This window comes from Equus quagga, chromosome 19 (assembly GCF_021613505.1).
Source record: "Equus quagga isolate Etosha38 chromosome 19, UCLA_HA_Equagga_1.0, whole genome shotgun sequence".
NCBI lineage: Eukaryota > Metazoa > Chordata > Mammalia > Perissodactyla > Equidae > Equus > Equus quagga.
Genome location: NC_060285.1, coordinates 16654458 through 16672514, shown reverse-complemented (window position 1 = coordinate 16672514; position 18057 = coordinate 16654458). Strand labels below are relative to the sequence as shown.

General features: G+C 40.3%; 1 protein-coding gene across 6 annotated transcripts in view; it reads left to right on the top strand.

Annotated features, from left to right (window-relative positions):
* POLR3B (RNA polymerase III subunit B) overlaps positions 1–18057 on the top strand; it is a 149010-nt gene that overhangs the window by 69346 nt on the left and 61607 nt on the right. For all 6 annotated transcript variants that reach the window (XR_006886174.1, XR_006886175.1, XR_006886176.1 and 3 more), the window contains 5 exons: positions 383–510; positions 9525–9734; positions 12148–12306; positions 13945–14062; positions 16976–17118. Coding sequence is in view for 3 of the 6 variants with exons in the window: in XM_046646478.1 (XP_046502434.1) it covers positions 383–510; positions 9525–9734; positions 12148–12306; positions 13945–14062; positions 16976–17118 (758 nt within the window). In the remaining 3 variants the exon portion in view is untranslated. The remainder of the gene's footprint in view (positions 1–382; positions 511–9524; positions 9735–12147; positions 12307–13944; positions 14063–16975; positions 17119–18057) is intronic.

Genomic DNA, 18057 nt, shown 5'->3' with positions numbered 1-18057 from the left:
CATTTCTATATGCTCAGTATAGTAATTTCTTTAAAAGAGTTAGTTATGGTTATTATTAGTTAGTATGTAATAATGCTTTATTTTTTATATAGGCATACCATACTGTCTCCCTTCTCTTGTATTTCTACAAATAATAAAAGTTTCTATCACTGAAAAAAATAATTTGTTTAATTTAAGTGTGTTTTTATTTTATCAGTGTTACTAGCATCAGATTTTATTGTTATTGTGGTTTTATTATATGTTTTATATATGTTTATATAAAGTTATGTAAATGTTACCTAGGCCCCTTGGGGACTTAGAGAGTAATATTTTTATACCCTTTAAGAGATATTTATTTTAGTACTTGGTACCTAAGATGCCTCACTCTTTGTTAACTTGATAGAGATACCACCCACTTGGAGATTGAACCCTTCACTCTTCTCGGCGTTTGTGCTGGCCTGATCCCATACCCTCATCATAACCAGTCCCCAAGAAACACGTATCAGTGTGCCATGGGGAAACAAGCCATGGGTAAGATTTCCTTCTTGAACTTGGTTCTAAATACTTGGATAAAAGACTTATATCTTTCTTCTTTCCTCACTAGTATCACATGTTTCACCAGGTCGGGCATTGCCACCATGTGAGTGTTACCACACACACAGGGTTGCCTGTGGAGCTCTGCAGTGCTTGCAGGTGCCCCTGTCATGTCTAAGGCTTAAACAGACATGGAGAAAACCTCTCTGAACTTGTTCCCTTGACCAAACAAAGGGACATAGAATAAATGTCACAGAATTATGACAGGGTAAATATAAGGAGAAAAGCCCTATAAAATGTAAGTTGTTAACCAGGAGAGATGAAAGAAAGAGCAGAAAAACTCAGGGTTAAAGGAAGAGAGGGGAAGGAAATAGAGATGAAGATGCACAGTGTGTATTAGAATGTACTTAGTAATTGTCTGGATGATAGTCATTGAGCCATTATATCCTTGCAGTTGCTCCTATAGCTCCTGAAACATCCAATTCGTGTCACACCAATTTCTGAATTCATTTTCCTTTCTTCTTTCTGTTTTTCTTCTCTGTCATCCATCTCTTAATTTATCCATCCATCCATAACATTTATTGATCATCAACTATAGACCAGACAGTGGGGCCGGAACCTGAAAGTACAGAGATGAGACAGAGCCCTGTCCTCAGGGAGTTCACAGTCTAGTAGGAGGGACCACAAATAAGATGGTAATTCAATATAGTGTGATAAACTCTGTAATAGACTGACAGTGGAATCTAAAGGAGTAAGAGCAGAAAAGGTCACATAAGGTTAGGGAGTAGGTTGTTTCTGAAGACTAGACCTGGGCCAAGTCTTGAAAGACACTGAGTATTTTTCACAGGTATGGAAATATAAGCAAGCATTGCATGGAAAAGTCCTGGTACTTTGGTGTGGGTATTTAGTATAGTATGGGTATAGAGGTGTGCTGGAGAGGTGCCAGGTATTAAAGAGCTTGGGTTTATGTTGGGTGGTAGAGAGGAGACCAGGCAAAAAAACCCATTTTGTTTATAAACTTTTTTTAAAATGTTTTTGAAAATCATTCAAATCCTAGTAAGTTTAATTAGTTTTATTTTCATATGTATCTATGACATCAGTATGACTTGTCATCTCTGATTTAAAGTATGAGGGGGCTGGCCTGGTGGTGCAGTGGTTAAGTTCGCACGTTCCACTTTTGTGGCCCAGGGTTTGCCAGTTCAGATCCCAGGTGCAGACCTACGCAACACTTGTCAAGCCATGCTGTTGCAGGCGTCCCACATAAAATAGAGAAGGGTGGGCACGAATGTTAGCTCAGGGCCAGTCTTCCTTAGCAAAAAAGAGGAGGATTGGCAGCAGATGTTAGCTCAGTGCTAATCTTCCTCAAAAGAAAAAAATAAGTATAATACAAGGAGTTTCATAAAGAAACTGTCAAAGGTTTTTGCATTGCCTTTGGGTAACAACCGGAATGCAGTTAGCTTCTCAGTGCCCAGCTATCAGCTGCAATTGACCATAGCTTGACAATTAAGGAATCCTATTTCTCATTACGGATAATGGGTATATATTTCTTTTCAAGCTTTATATTGCCGTTTGGTTGGCCATGAAGAAATAAGAAGCATGTTGTCCTGCTACCATTTACCTGATGATGTAATGCCTGGACAGTTCATAATAATTCCCAGTGGGAAAATCCAAACAGCGGCTCCTCAATTTAGCCTTCCCCATTCATCCTCAGCCGCAGCGTAGGCTGATTTCCCGCTTGTGCTGCTAACTTGCTAACAAGTTGAAATATACAGTACTGAACCCTGTGTGTCATGAAAGGGCTATCACTTCTATTGGGTTTACCAAACCGTTTTGTTTCATGATGTGAATCCCAGCTGAAACAATACACCTTTTGTGTAGAACCTCCAGCAGAATTAACGGAAGACTAATCACTTGGTGGCTAATGCCACTCTTTAGTGTGTTTGAAGATTGAAACAGAAAGGGCTGCGTCTGTCTCCACTTAGCACGTATTTTTCCTTTTTTTTTTTTTTTTTTAGTAAAGGAGAGACCTGAAGGAAAGAAATAATATTTTTGTTTTTGTAATTCCCCTCCGACTAAAAAAAAAGTCTGTATTTTGTGGCCATGAGTATCTGAAACGTTCAGTGAGTTACCACACACAGTTAAGCAGGATCAGTGTGTGCAGAAAGCCAATTCAGTGTCTGTAGAGTTCTTTTGTAGTTTTGTGTGTGAAGGTTTTTTTTCTCGTTTTGTTTTGAGTGTCATTTGCAATTCATTGTCTGTGTTTTCTGAGGTTGGTGTATTCAGCTGCTCTGACCCTGGGTCCTGCACATTTAGCTCCTTGGATACAATCCTCTGACGTTACTGCTGACGCTAGGAAGACAAAAGCCACTGAATATCTTAAGTAATAAAAAAAAGCCTTTGTTACTGTTTGTTATTATAAAACACCTGACTGGAAAGAAAAGCAGTGAGATAAAAGTACGTTTAAAGTTGGCACATAACGTGGCCACATTTCTCTCTGGACACTGAAATAGCTGCAGAAGCATCGAGTGAGGTCTGTATGAAAAACCACAAAAGGAGAAAGGCTGGCAGAGGGAAAAACCCATAGCAGAGACCCAGGTCTGTAAAGCAGACCTGGCACTTTGAGTTGGACTTCTCTGAGTCATTTTAATTCCATGCAGTCTTGCTAGCTGATAGCTGAAAGTCACACCGTCCCATTTAAAACATGAGCCGCGCTGAAGACCATATACATCTCAGAGATTCTATCTGGATTTTCTAAAGTAATGTTTTAGTTACCATTCATCCATTAGTCCATGTGGAAAGTGGAAGACGGTAGCCCAGAATTAACTCACTAAATATTCTAGCCAACTTGGGAAATTTGCTATGTCCCTCTCACTACCAGTCCCTCCCATTCGGCAGAGTGAAGAAATGAGAAAAAGTCATTTTCCGTCACTGCAAAGGAGAGCAAGACCAGCACAAACCAGAGACTGAAAGCCTTACCTTGTATGTAAAAGAGAGCTGACTTTAAACCAACATGAAACACCCGCAGAGGGTGTCTCTTAAATCCAAGGCTCTTTGAGTTATTAATAAAGTTCAAACTTCCACACAATGTCTTACTGAGCTACTGAGAAACACCACTTCCGTGGATATGGCTCTGTCTGTTGTGACATGGTTCAGGGCAGGAAGTCAGGTAGATGTGTGTGGAAGTGGCGAGGTCTCCAGGGCCCTCAGTGCTACAAGGAAAGGCTGTGTGTTGGAGCTGCATTGTGTATGCACTCTCTCTGGCACCAGGCGCCAAGTTCACACGAGTCACGCTTTCATATCCTGCCCATTTTATTAGTTGGCAATCCTCTAGTGGAACACTTTCTCCTGTTTAAAAGGATCTTTTAGTCCCTATCAGCTCAATTAATGAATATGCATCACATACCTCCCTGGCGGGCTGCTTCTCACCACCCCTTCCCCCTTCAGCTCCAAATTGCTGGGACTTTTTCTTTCTTATTTAACTCAGGAGCTAGTGCAGCTTCTCTTGTTGTTTTGTTTTCAGTAGATTCTATTCTTAAGCAGATAGTTCCTGCTCTTGTATTTCCCACTTTACAGTAAGATGAGATGTACTAGAAATAGGCTGGAGAATTTTGAGATATTAAAAAACGCATAATATACAAAGATCTTCATAAAATTTTGTTTTATTCTGCATCTCCTCCTCCCCCACCTTCTGTTTGAATTTTTTTTAGAATATTTATTCTTTATCCCTTTGGGGCTACAAAATGAAAAGATGCCTTGGCCAAATTATCCTTGGCACTTCTTTTTTAAAATTCTGCTATTGGTTCAAAAAAATTAAAATCATTGTAGCTATTTTAGATATAAGCTTATAAGACATTTCCTGAGACTAGCAGGTTAATAATAAATACTTATGGAAGTAAAATTAAAGTTCAGTATTTAGGGTTAGAGTTGGAGTAGAATGAGTGATACTGCAGGGTGATGGGGTATATATTTTTACTACTACTAATATTGTTAATATTAGTCATAATGAATATTGCCACTTATTGAACATCCAAATGATTTATATACATTTCTTCTTTTAGTCGTCATAATAATCCTGTCAGATATAATACATACCTTTTTTGTTTCTGACAAGAAAACTGAATCCCAGTTAGGTTGAGCAACTTATAAAGTGTTCCTTCATGTCGTCTATACAAGGCTATCTATAAAACTGACTAAAATTCTTCTCAACTGAAGCTAACTTCTTTCCTCACTTTTTCCTTTTTACTGTGGATCACGATCAAGGTGCTGTCCCTGCTAGACTGTGGATTATAAGCTCCTTGAGGACAAGGACTCGTCTGTGTTATTTATTACTGTGTCCCTCGTGTCTAGCGTAGTGCCAGCTTAGTAGGTAGAGTATAGTAAGTACTTAATGAGTGTTTCAGCAACGAATGAATGATCCTCGGAGCACATTAAAATGGTTAAGAAATCAGGTGCAGATTTTTGAAAAGAATCTTTGAAACAAAGAACTAAGTTGGAAGGCTTATACAACCTAATTTTAAGACTTACTATAAAGCCACAGTAATGAAAACAGTATATTGACATAAGAGTAGACATATCGGTCAATGGAACAGAATCAAGAATCCAGAAATAGACCCACACATTTATGGGTAATTGATTTTCAACGTGTCAAGGCAATTCAGAGGAAAGGAAAATCTTTTCAACAAAATAAAATATCTGTATCTTGATCTATATAGAAAAAAAATGAACATCAACTCCTACCTCAATCCATTCAAAAAATTAACACAAAATGGATCTTAGCCCTAAATGTAAGAGCTAAAACCATAAAATTTATAGAAGGGAAAATAGGCAAAAATCTTCATGACCTTGAGTGATCTAAGATTTCTTAGATAGAACACAAAAAACACAAACTCTAAAAAAGAAAAAATTAATAAATTGGACTTTCTCAAAATTAAACTTTTGCTCTTTGAAAGATACTGTTAAGAATATGAAAGACACTGTTAAGCCACAGAATGAGAGAAAGTATTTGCAATACAATCGTTTCTCAGTATCCCTGGAGGGTTGGTTCCAGGACCCTACGCAGATACCAAAATCTGAGGATGCTCAAGTCCCTTACATAAAATGATGTAGTATTTGCATGTAACCTACCCACATGCTCCGTAACTTTAAATCATCTCTAGGTTACTTATAATACCTAATACAATGTAAACACTATGTAAATAACTGTTATACTGTATTATTTAGGGAATAATGACAAGAAAAAAGTCTGTACATGTTCAGTACAGATGCAACCATCATAGGCCTTTTGATCCACAGTTGGTTGTATCCGAGGATGGGGAACCCATGGATACAGAGGGCCGACTGTGCATACATCTAAGAAAGAATTATATCTAGTTCATATAAAGAACTCTTCAATATTAAGACAACTCAGTTAAAAGATGGGGAAAACAAAAGCAAAAACCAGACACTTCATAAAGAGTAATAGGAATGACCCATGAGCTCATGAAAATATGTTCAACATTATTAGTGATCAGGTAAATATAAATTAAAGCTGTGAGATACCACTGCACACTCATTAGAACCGCTAAAATGAGAAAGACTGGCAGACTAAGTGTTGGTAAGGATGTGGAACAACCAAAATGCTCATACCGTGCTGCTGAGAATGTAAAATGCCGTGATCACTTTGGACGGTTGTTAAGCATACCCTTACAGAACCACCCAGAAATTTGACTCCTATGTGTTTACCCGAAAGAAATAAACACACAAAGTCTTGTGTGTGAATGTTCATAAGAGCTTTATTCACAGTAGCCCCAAACTGGAAACAACCCAAATTCCATCAACTGGTGAATGGATAAACAAAATGTGTATTCATGCCACGGAATACTACTCAGCAATAAAAAGGAATGAGTCATGATGCACACAACCACATGGATGGATCTCAGAATCATTATGCTAAATGAAAGAAGCAGTACAAGAGTGTACATACGTGCGTTTATAGACGATTCAAACTAATCTATAATGGTCAAAAACGGATCAGTGGTTGCCTGGGGCCAGAGACAGAGGGAGGGATCTGTTGGGAATGCTGGAAATATTCTGGATCTTGATTGTGGTCGGTGGTTTCACAGATGTATATATCTGTCAGAACTCATGAATTTGTACAGTTTAAATGGGTGATGTTTACTGTATTCAATAATGTTGATTAAAAAGCAGTTGGGCAAAGGAATACAAAAATAGTGAAACACATAAAACTTCATTTTATTTTTTCAGTGTAATTTTCTAAGCTATATGCATCCTTACTAACCTTTTTTTCATCCCACTTTAAAATAAAAAGCTTCTTCCCTATTTTAACCTACATTTATGTACCTTGCTATGCCAACTTGTGACTTCTTAAGAAAGTTATGATCAAGAAAATATGACTTTATAAGAAAGATTATGTCCTGGGTAGTAAGAAAATGAAATCATTGGAGACTATAGTTATAGCAAAATGGGGCAGTAGAAGGAGAATTCAACTTACAGATAATCTTGTTGTGTTAGTTATTGTATAGATGCAATGCCCTTTTTAAGGAAGCTGGAAACAGTCATAGAGGCATCCTGGTTTGAACACATGCTTCACCTTCTAGTCTGATAATTTAATTTCTGCGTAACATTTTTGTCAAAGAAGCTTGCTTAGTGACAAAATAGCTAGTAATTCATTTATAATTTTTATAGAAATAATGGAGTGTAATGGCATTTTGAAGCTTTATAATATGTAGAAGTCATAGTTGGATATAAATCCTGTTTTAACCTACACATCCAAAGTCAGTGCTACTAAAAATATACACGTATACTCTCTACAGGTTCTTTAAAAAGTCTTTAAAGAACAATTTCTGATGCAATCATAAGCACTCAACATTTGCTAAACCATTTTGCTGTTCATCCATTGAATGGTCAGTGGTGGGTTACGAGAATTATGTTCCAGGCCTGGTAGCACAATTTATAGCAGGATCCAGTCTCTTTCACCATTGTTCAGAGGTACAGCCATTTATGCTTCCCTGCTGCATAATAATGCTTGTCTCAGGTTTCAGAAGCACGTTTGGCAGCCTGGTGGGACATTGCCTGAACCCTTGTCTCAAGCTGAGTAAAGTACACAATTGGAGCTGAAATCGCAACATAAATTTTAAATGATTTCATGTAAAAGGACAAACTTATTGTCAGTGAACTTTACCACGATCCAAGCAGCAGCAGCTTTATTTTTAGAACAGTAAGTGATCTGTTACCAGGTATCCTGCCCAGCTTATTAGTTGGCATGAAAATAACATAAATTAATTGGCAATTTATAGTGTAAACTTGACAAAAAAGTTCATAAAGTTCAGTTTAGGTGTTGTTTTTCTGCTGAATCTTGATAAGTTTTCTAGAGATTTAAGCACAAATATATACTATCATAAAAAGTATAATGTGATTCTTCAATTTTACTTAGTTGACATTTATTGAGCATCTATAGGGAGCCCAGCACTGTCCAGGTGCTCGTTTCTTTAGTTCCCTACAGTTTTCATTATTTCTTCCAATAGTAGTCATCAAGGAGCACCATATTATTTTTGCTACCTGAATAGGTTACTTTCATCCCTGACTTGAAATCACCACTGACTTAATGGTATGAGCACAGGGAAAAAGGTAAAGGAAATAAATGTTGAGTTTTGGTATCTGCTCACCTTAGAGCTTAACTCCATTAAATGGCACGTAGGCATCCTAGGGTGTGTGGGTGTTGTGGATGTGTCACTATGGAAGCGTGTGTGAGAGAGAGACTTAGCCACTTAGGGGCAAAGAAAAGAGACCTGGAGAAGTTCAAGAGGCTCAGTAGCCCACACTCAAGCTCAGCAGTAGGGCAAACATGAGTTTCCCAGTTTTTTTTTTTTCTCCAGATTGGCCCTGAGCTAACATCTGTTGCCAACCTTTATCTTTTTTCTTTTTCTCCCCAAAGCCCCCCCCCCATACATAGGTGTATATTCTGGTTCTAGGTCCTTCTAGTTCTGTTATGTGGGACGCCACCTCAGCATAGCTTGATGAGCAATGCTAGGTCTGCACCCAGGATCCAAACCGGTGAAACCCTAGACCACCGAAGCAGAGTGCGCAGACTGAACCACTCTGTCACGGAGCCAGCCCCAAGTTTCCTGGTTTTAAGGTCTCTGTGGAGGAGCACCTGTGTGTTCACAAGCCCAGGAGAGAGAAAGCCTTTTCTCAGGCAGGTCCCTGAACACGATGAACCCCTATGGGGAAAGGGAGAAAGAGTAACGTTCTGATTTCCCCCCCAGTTGACATAATACACTTCCGAGGTCCAGTCAAGTGAAAAGGCTGGTTGCTAAGGAGGGGGAAGCCCTTCCCTGACTGGACAGGGCCCTGGGTTCCTTAGTGGAAGGGACCATGCCTTTCCCCATCTTGTCTCCAGTGTTGGGCGCAGAGTAGGTGTTTAGCAACTGCTTAATAGATGAATAGTTAAGCATGTGAATGAGTCCACTCTGCCCTGCTTTCACTTGCGTCTCCTTTATTCTGTTCCCTCCCTTTTCTCCTGCTTTCTCTTTCGTTTAGAACTTTTGTAATTGTTGATTTTTTTTTATGAAATGTATCTGTTTGTCACACTGTATAAGCTCCTTGCTTGTCAGCACTGGGCATTCTTGTCTAGTTACCTTCCCCCGGCAACTGGAAATGTGCCTGGAGCCTAACAGAGCCAAATCCAGAATTGTTGACTGACTTGTGAAATTAACCAGTGGAAACGCACATTCCTCAAATGGGATCAATTCTATAAATCCAAAAAGTTGAAATTATTTAGATTAGTATACCTTGAATGTGATTTTTCTTCATTGTAGGATTTTTACTATTACTGAGAAAAATTACTCTTAAAAGTTGTTAGCCCCTCTGAGGATATCGCTTTTGAAATGTTTGCCCTGAAGATTTTCTTCATTTTAATTAGTGAATTTAATGTGTTTATGTCTGTATTCGTTGGTACCTAATCATTTGACATAATAGAATGTTGCATTTTGTTTTCTCCAATATCAATGAAGGTACCATTGGATACAACCAACGGAACAGAATTGATACTCTCATGTATCTACTCGCATATCCACAAAAACCCATGGTTAAAACAAAGACCATTGAGTTGATAGAATTTGAGAAGCTGCCGGCTGGACAGAATGCGACAGTTGCCGTGATGAGTTATAGTGGCTATGATATTGAAGATGCTCTGGTTTTAAACAAAGCTTCCTTGGACAGAGGTAAATGAGTTTTCAAAGTTCTAACACCAAAGATGCTTTGTGCAGAATTAGATTTAGGGATGATCAATGTAAAAATCACTTAGTGTCACAATGTTAATGTCAGTTTTAAGTGATTTGAATTTTATAGTATATAAACAGGGAGCAGTTAGATTTTGGTGTTGACTTACTTTAATGAATATTACATAGAGGTAATTTGTTAAATGTATTACTAAGGAACCTTTTTTTTTTCTTTGTTATTTTACTTTATTGGTGACTTGAGACAATTCCTCAACAGGAATGTTCTAAAACATTTAAGAATTTGTTTATTTTCTAGCAGGAATTACAATAAATGAAATATATTTTTTGAAGACATCTAGTTATCTATTCAACAGCAAACTTGTTTGAGAGGGCAGTAGCAATGTTTATATACAAAAGGCTATTTTTTATTGTATATCTCAACCCTGTATAATGTTATACCTTTTTGTTAAGAAAATGATAAAAATTAGAAATATACCTACGTAAACCGTGGCGTATAGGTTTTTATGCTTTTCTTGCTCGGTTTTTGGACAGTTTACTTTTGCAAGTCACCACTTGGTGGTTTGTTAGCCATCACCTGATCTGAAGCCTGACTTTCTCCATAATCTGTTTCTCTTTCTCCTCCCTGGCATACCCACTCTGCCTTCCACTTCGCTCTTTGTAGTTGCTAGGCAGCGATAATAGTACTCCTAGACATGTGTCTTTGGCATTAATGTTGGCTGCACTTAATTTATGCCTCTTTTTTTCCTCCGAATGACAACAGCCATGCTTTAAAACTAGATGTTTTCCTTTCTGATTAACTGGTAACGTTTATGTGGAAATCTGAAGACTTTGTGATATCTGTCAGAAACTCCGCAACACAGTTTAATGATCTGAGTTTACTGTCCTCTAGCTTTTAAGCTAGCACCTGTAAATAAAATGTCCATTTACACTTAGAAGAAAACACTTCTTGATTTCATGCAGTTCAGATTCACACTGCACTCCAGCACGTTGCAGTTAATGGCCATTGTACGAAATTTCAAGATCATGTAATGTTTCCAAAGCAGCTGGCTCTCGGAGCCGGGTTTATTATGGCCATACACAATTTAGTAGAAGCCACAATGACTAAGACCTTTCTTGAAACACTCAAACGTCTTCATCTAACATCTGATTGTAGAAATTTGTTGTTTCATCGCACAGTCACCTTCATATTTAAAAAATTACATTAGAGCACTGAGGTTTTGTTTAGAAAGCCACTTTTCCCTGATTGATTTTCTAAACTCATGTTCTGAGATTTCTTGAAAGAGTTCTGCTTTTGGTGGAGAATCATAAGTGAAGGATTTCACAGCCGTGCATTTATTTCATCAGTAATAGCTAGCATGTAATCCTGAGATGTTTTCCTATTTAAGTGAACTCTGACATGGCTCAGTATATCCTGGGGAGATTAGAGAGAGAATCCAGTTTACAATAACTGCTTGGCCAAAGGGGAAAAAAGAAAGAAATGCAGCCACAGAATCCTGGGAAATGATATTTGGTGTTGAAGGATTGACAGGTCTTTTGGGCAACTCTACAACTGATAAATCTTTTTGTGGGATTCAGTGGTTGAGTTTTTTGCTCCATCTAAAGATTTTCTTCTGTTCATTTGCTTATTTTTCTTAATGTTTACATTTTTAGTTGGTCTCAGGACTTTTCCTTCATCCACTAAATAAGTGTGATCTAAAAATGTAATCAAAGTAAGTTCTAGTCTTCAGGGCAGAGGTGAACACTCACTCTCATTAAAATTATTTGGTTGCTTCTTCTTTTCATTCTTTCTCGTCTCTGGAGAAAATTGATTTTTTTTTGCTTGTTTGGGATCTCCTCTGGATGCCAAAATCAGAAAAAGGAACACTTTCCGGGGAAGGATAGTAGAAGTTATGCACCAAAAGGATGTGTAGGAAGAATCCTGGCTGATCAGTGGACTTGATCTGCCTCAACTCTGTCACCAACTTGCTGGGTGACCTTGGCCACTTAATTTCTCTGAACCTCACTCGTAGCACCTGTCAGACAGAGGGGTTAAGCCAGGTGGGCTCTGAGGCCCTTTCCAGTTCTCACATTCTGTGGCTCTGTGCTCTGAAAGAATCACAGTGGCACTCAGATTTCTCTCACCTTCCTCCAACATGACTGGGTATATTCCATGCTGACAAATGGTTGTAGAGATTCCCATGTTTTTATGGACAGGAGGTAGGAGAGAAGTCCTGAGCCAGTTCTTCAGAGTATCAGATTGTTATTTGGTCTGGCCAGTCGCAGATTATCCAAATGTAGAGCAGATTGGGGTTATTTTGGGGGGAGAGTGGGGTAGGTTGTTGAATACTACAGATCTGTGTTTCCTCCTTGCTTTGTAGTACTGGTGGTTCTCATCCCCATTTTGGTTTCATTTTAGGCTTTGGGCGTTGTCTTGTATATAAAAATGCTAAATGTACATTGAAACGATACACCAACCAGACATTTGACAAAGTGATGGGGCCGATGTTGGATGCTGCTACAAGGAAACCCATCTGGCGACACGAAATTTTAGATGCAGATGGTATTTGTTCTCCAGGTAAAAGACTTAAAAAAAAAACTTTAAGGTATACTTTTTGAAATTATGAAAGTTATTCAACAGTATTTCTGAATGTTTGGTAAACAGGGCAGAAAAAAATAACAAACCACTATCCTGACTCCACCAGATCATTTTGATAAATTTCCTTCCAGTCTGTTTTTCTGTGCATGTGTTTTTACATAGAGTAATCTATTCTAGTTATAATTTTGAATCATAGAAAAGCCACTTTAAGGAAATATTTAGAATGAAAGTCATGTCCCTGCATTTACACTGGTGTTTCATCATTTGTGCATTTAGCTTACAGACTGACTTTAAAATCTTCTTCCCCTAGAAAGTGTGACTCCATTGTAATTACAAATCTGTGATGAATTTTGTTGATGCAACTCACAGCCCCTGCCCTGTGAGTCTTGTGGACTAGTGTGGGAGACTAACATTAATCAAAGGATCACACACAAACACATGTCAGCCTACAACCAGGTTAAGGAAGCGTATACGAGCTGTGAAGCCATTGTTTAGCAGGAGGATTTGACCTAGTCAGGAAGATCGGGGCAGCCTTCCCCCAGGAAGTGAGCCGAGATCTCAAGGATAAGTGGAGTTAGCTAATGAAGAGGGGAGGGGAGTGTGTTCTAAGCAGTGGGATTGGCTTATGCAAGCTTGATATTTAAAGGATCTGAAAGAAGGCCAGTATGGCTAAAAGGAATAGAGTACAGGGGAGTGTGGTGAACATGAGTCTAGAGAGAAGAGGGAGGGAAGGGCAGAGGCCAGACACAAGGCCTTGCAACCATGTTACTGTTTTCATTATGATCCTAAACTCAATGATACAGTCATATGCATTTTGAAATGATCACTCTGACTGCAGTCTGGAGAAAAGAGTAGAAGGGAGCCAAGATAGAGGGGGACCAACTGAGAGCTCTCCTAGAAGACCAGGCGAGAGGAGCTGTGGTGATGTGGAGAGAAGGGCTGGGTTGGGGAGGTCACTGAGAGAGGGGAAATGCACATGACCTTGTCACGGATGGTGCACGGGTGGCGAGTTCTGCATCCGCTGCAGTGCCCTGAGCCACATGGTGCCTGGCTTCCCCTCTTCTTGCTGCCTGTGATTCTTGGAGAATTGCCCTCACTCTTAAACAAGGTCATGTCGCTGGGAAAATACGTGCTGTGATAGTACTGTAGCAGTTGGTCTTGGAGCTTACCATAAAAAGACGCAAAGCACAGGTGAGAGCAGCAGGAAAAACCAAAGAAATATTTTGATTTCCTCATCACCTAAGTTAAGTTGGTAGTGACTTATTACTAGTTGAAATAGCTATTAATAAAAATAAGTGGTGCAAACTTATTCTAACACCCTAAGAGATATATAAAATTGCTTCCTACTGACGTGACATTTCTCTTGTTCACATGGTCCCCTAAATCAGTTTCCTAGTTTTATACACATTGTAATCTTAAGCTATAATTTTTTCATATGGGCTTGCAAAATTACAAACAAGCCCTGTTGAACTCTAGTTTCCACTGTATGGACTTGTTTTTTTCCTTCCACGTCTGGATGTCATGGACCGAGTCTAATCACATAGTTTTATGTCCCAATAAGCTTTACATTCCACACAGATGATAACGGTTGGTCTCCCATCCTTCTTTCTTCCTTAGGTGAGAAAGTAGAAAACAAGCAGGTGCTTGTGAACAAGTCCATGCCCACAGTAACGCAGATTCCCCTGGAAGGAAGTAATGTGCCGCAGCAGCCACAGTACAAAGATGTGCCCATCACGTACGTGTGGGTTGTGCCTTGGAAATTTAGAAAGATTCAGAAAAAAGAAGTAGGGGAAATTAGGAGTTAGCTCTTGGAGGGTTAGAGAACTAGGAATAGCAATTTGGGGTACTAATGCTTGTCACAGAGACGGCGTGGCATAGAAGATAAAACTGGGCTGTGGAGTTGCTTAGACCTTCTAACCTGGGTTTGAGTTGTGGGCCAAATAGGCAGGCACTCCAGGGAGAGGGGGCAGCAAGATGAAGGGCACGTAGGCATAGCACCGCCTGGGTTTGGAGACCAGTGCAGCTCGCTGGGGCTAGACTGTGGAATGATTGGGTATTCATTCGTTAGAGGGTGATGTGATCAGGTTTGTGTTTTAAAAAATAAAATCAAACACTCTGGCCGCAGCGTGGCATCACCGATGCCCTAGAATGTAGCTGGGTTTTAGTACTCGTGGTGGTGTGTGTTATCTCACAGGGATAAAGCGCTTAAACTCTGTTGGCCTCAGTTTTTTCATCTGTACAATGAAAGAGTTACATTCATTAATCTCCAGGTTTCATTGGAGCTCTGAAGTCTAATGGAGTATGAAACTTAGTGAAATGAGCCCTGGTCAATGAGAACAACCACACTGTGATATAAAAACAAAACGAGAAGGAGTAACAAGACGTTTAATCCAGCCAAGGGGAGCTAAGTTAACAGAGTACATGAGGTGAAGGTGGGGGGTGACATAGAACTGAATTCCTGGGCTGTGAAAGGCAATTTAACAAATCCATTCAACACACAATTCTTTGAGGCCAGAGTTATGGAGCTGAAATAAACCACAAGCCTTGCCTGCAAGGAGGAACATCCAGTTGGCAAAGACCTACAGAAAAAAATAAGTACAGTAAATGCCATGATCGTTAGTAGCTTAATTGAGAATTTTCACTGTACCAGTTACTGTTCCGACCTTTTTACATGTGTTAGCTCAGTTAATCCTACCACCACCCCTTGAGCTAGGTTCTGTTAATAGCCTCATTTGAAAGACATGGAAACTGAGGCACAGAGAAGTTAAGTAATTTACCAAGGTCACACAGCTATAAGTGGCAGAGCCAGGATTTGAACTCACGCAGTCTGGCTTCAGAGCCCCACTCTTGACTACTCTGCTAAATCCAGCAGAGTTGTGGGTGCCATGGATTTGTCTCTACCATGGGAGCATAGAGGAGAAAGTGGGCCGGTCCACTGGGGGAGGGGTCAGGACCTTTGCACTGAATCCCACAAGATGAAAAGCTATTTTAGAATTACAAAAGTGGTTATGCTAGTTGGTTTTCTTCCTGTCCTGAAGGAGGGTGTCTCTTTTCCTATTCAAAGCTTGTCCCTCCTACCCTGGCCCTCCTACCAGGCTGGCTTCTCATTCTCAGCCTGCCCTCCTCCCCTGCTGTGGTGACAGTACCCTGGCTAGTGACTCTGCACTGTCTGGATGTGCTCACCCTCTGCCAGCGCTCCACGTACTCTCCTGTTGCTCCTGACTCCCAGGTGGACGTGTGCCTGCTTTCGGCTGCATATCAGCACATGGACAACTTGATGGGGCCCTCCTCCCCACCAAAACCATCCCCCTCCCCGCCCCTACCCTGGCCCAAAACCATCCCCCTCCCCGCCCCTACTCCAGCCCCTACAGGCTCCTCCTGGGCCCCTCTCTTATGAGTGGCACCTCCATCCGGCCAGTCACCTGCAGCACTTTCTCTGCCTGCCACACACACCAGTTCAGCACATCCTGTAGGTTCTGTCTCCCCAGCAGTTCTCTGACCCCTCATTGATACCTGTTGCCCTCTAAGTTCTGGCCCTCTCCTACCGGACTCTTAGTAACTGCTCGTCTGCCTCCAGTCTTGCACCTCTCCACGCCTCTCAGGCTCTGTGTTACTGCCAGAGTGACTTTTTCTAAGTTACTCATCTGGTCATGTTACTCTCTTGAGTAAATAGAATAAAACTTGGGTAGATTGAGTAAAACTCTCAATGACAATGTTGCCTAAAGGCCAAATGAAATAGTCATACATACAAGACCATCTGTGACCCTTGACCCTACACTTTTGCATCCCGGGCCCCATATTTCTGGTAAATTGTCTCTTATTCTCCAAAATGTGCCATCCGACTTCGAGGTCTCCATGCATTTACTCGTGCAGCTCCTCTGCCTGGAATGCCCTTCCCTGGTCAGGTCTCAGCCCTAGGGTCACCTCCTCTGTGAAGCAGTCCCTGACAGGCTGTCCCCTGCCTGCCACCACTGTCTCCCCAGCCACCAGCCGGATTGACTGTGGTCTCCCTTGGGCCTTTCCTGACCTCCATACCACTGATGTCTTTACTGCACTTTCTCTCATCCTTCATTGGGTTGTAGTTCCTTTGGGGCAGGAACTATGTCTCCTTAGTCTTTGTATGTCCAGAACCTACAAGGATCTGACACAGAGTAGACTCTTAATAATGTTTGTTGTATGAAAAACAGCAAAGTATGTGAAAAAATTAGTGGGAAAGCTGAGTAGATACAAGTAATACTTAAAAAATGGTTAAGAAGTTGGAGTGGAGTCTTCCAGGCTTCAGCTCAGATGCCGGGTCCACTTCGTATGAGGCATGCGTTCTAGACGAGTGCTCACCCTCTCTTGGCATCAGTTCTCATCTATAATAAGGGCATAGCAAGATGGGAATAATATGTGTGGTGAAGGTTAAATTGTGTTATGCCTGCCTCATAATAAATATTTAGTAAATGTTAGCCATTTTAAACTATGACCATAAAAGGGAAATTGTAACATTCGAATTTAATGTTGAAAAATAAAAGTCATTTTTCAGAGCACAAATGGGAATGTCACAATATTCCATGGTCGGTATTAATAAAATATGGCCTGTGGGCGATAGGTTCACAAAGGGCAGTTTGAAAACTCTGCTAAAGTGACTTCCTCTTAACATTAGCTACAAAGGGGCAACGGATTCATATATTGAAAAAGTGATGATATCTTCAAATGCCGAAGATGCTTTTCTAATCAAAATGCTGCTGAGACAGACGAGGCGTCCAGAGATTGGAGACAAATTCAGCAGTCGTCATGGGCAAAAAGGTAAATTGTTTCATTTCTCAACCTGTTTATACAACTGAATACAGTAAAGTATTAGCCACATGTGTATGAAATATTTTATAATTTCCCCTATTTAAAAAAATTAATATGTTTGAAAAATTATTACATTGTTATCAAAATTATTCTTTTGTTTCTCAGATTAACCTATTTATGTCTTAATGGCATTTAAAAATATACCATGGCGTTACTTCTCTGTGCTAGTTATTTTACTCTCCTGTAACTGCTTGGCCCAAAATTATAAATACGTATTTAGAATACTGTACATTCTGTTGGGCCACGGTATCGTAGGATGTGAGCACTAGCAGATACCTCAGGATTGTCTGCCCTTTTATTTAACCCATGAGAAAGTGCAGACCCTGTGTGTTAAGCGGCCAGTGAAGGGTACCCCGCTAGTTGGTGCTGAGCTGGTGTTAGAACCTGGGTCTCCCGGCTCCACTGCGGGGCTTTGTCAGCTGCAGCGTGGTCCCTCTCCTACATGGGGTTTCTCCGTCTGATCCCATTGCCCAGCCTCACTCTTTCCTTTGATGGTTACTGCTGGGTTTTCATCCATTTGTGGTTTTGTTTTGTTTTGTTTTTTATCCTCAAGAAGCATAGCTACGTCACCATTGATTAATGCATTTTTCGGTAGGGTCTCTTTTAGTCAATATACATAGTGCGTAAGAGTGGAAAGTTTGTCCTGGATTTGAATTTTGGCTCTGTCTGCCTCCTACTAGTTTTACAGACAACAACAGCTAACAGTTTCGTAGCACTGACTGTGCGCCTGGCAGTGTTCTCAGCACTTTACATACGCTAACTAATTTGCTTCTCTCACAATCCTGGGAGGCAGGTACTGTTATTACCTGCATTTTATACGTGAGGAAACAGAGGCACAGAGAGATTGATAGCTTGCCCAAGGGCCCCAGTTGGTGGCAGAACTGGTGT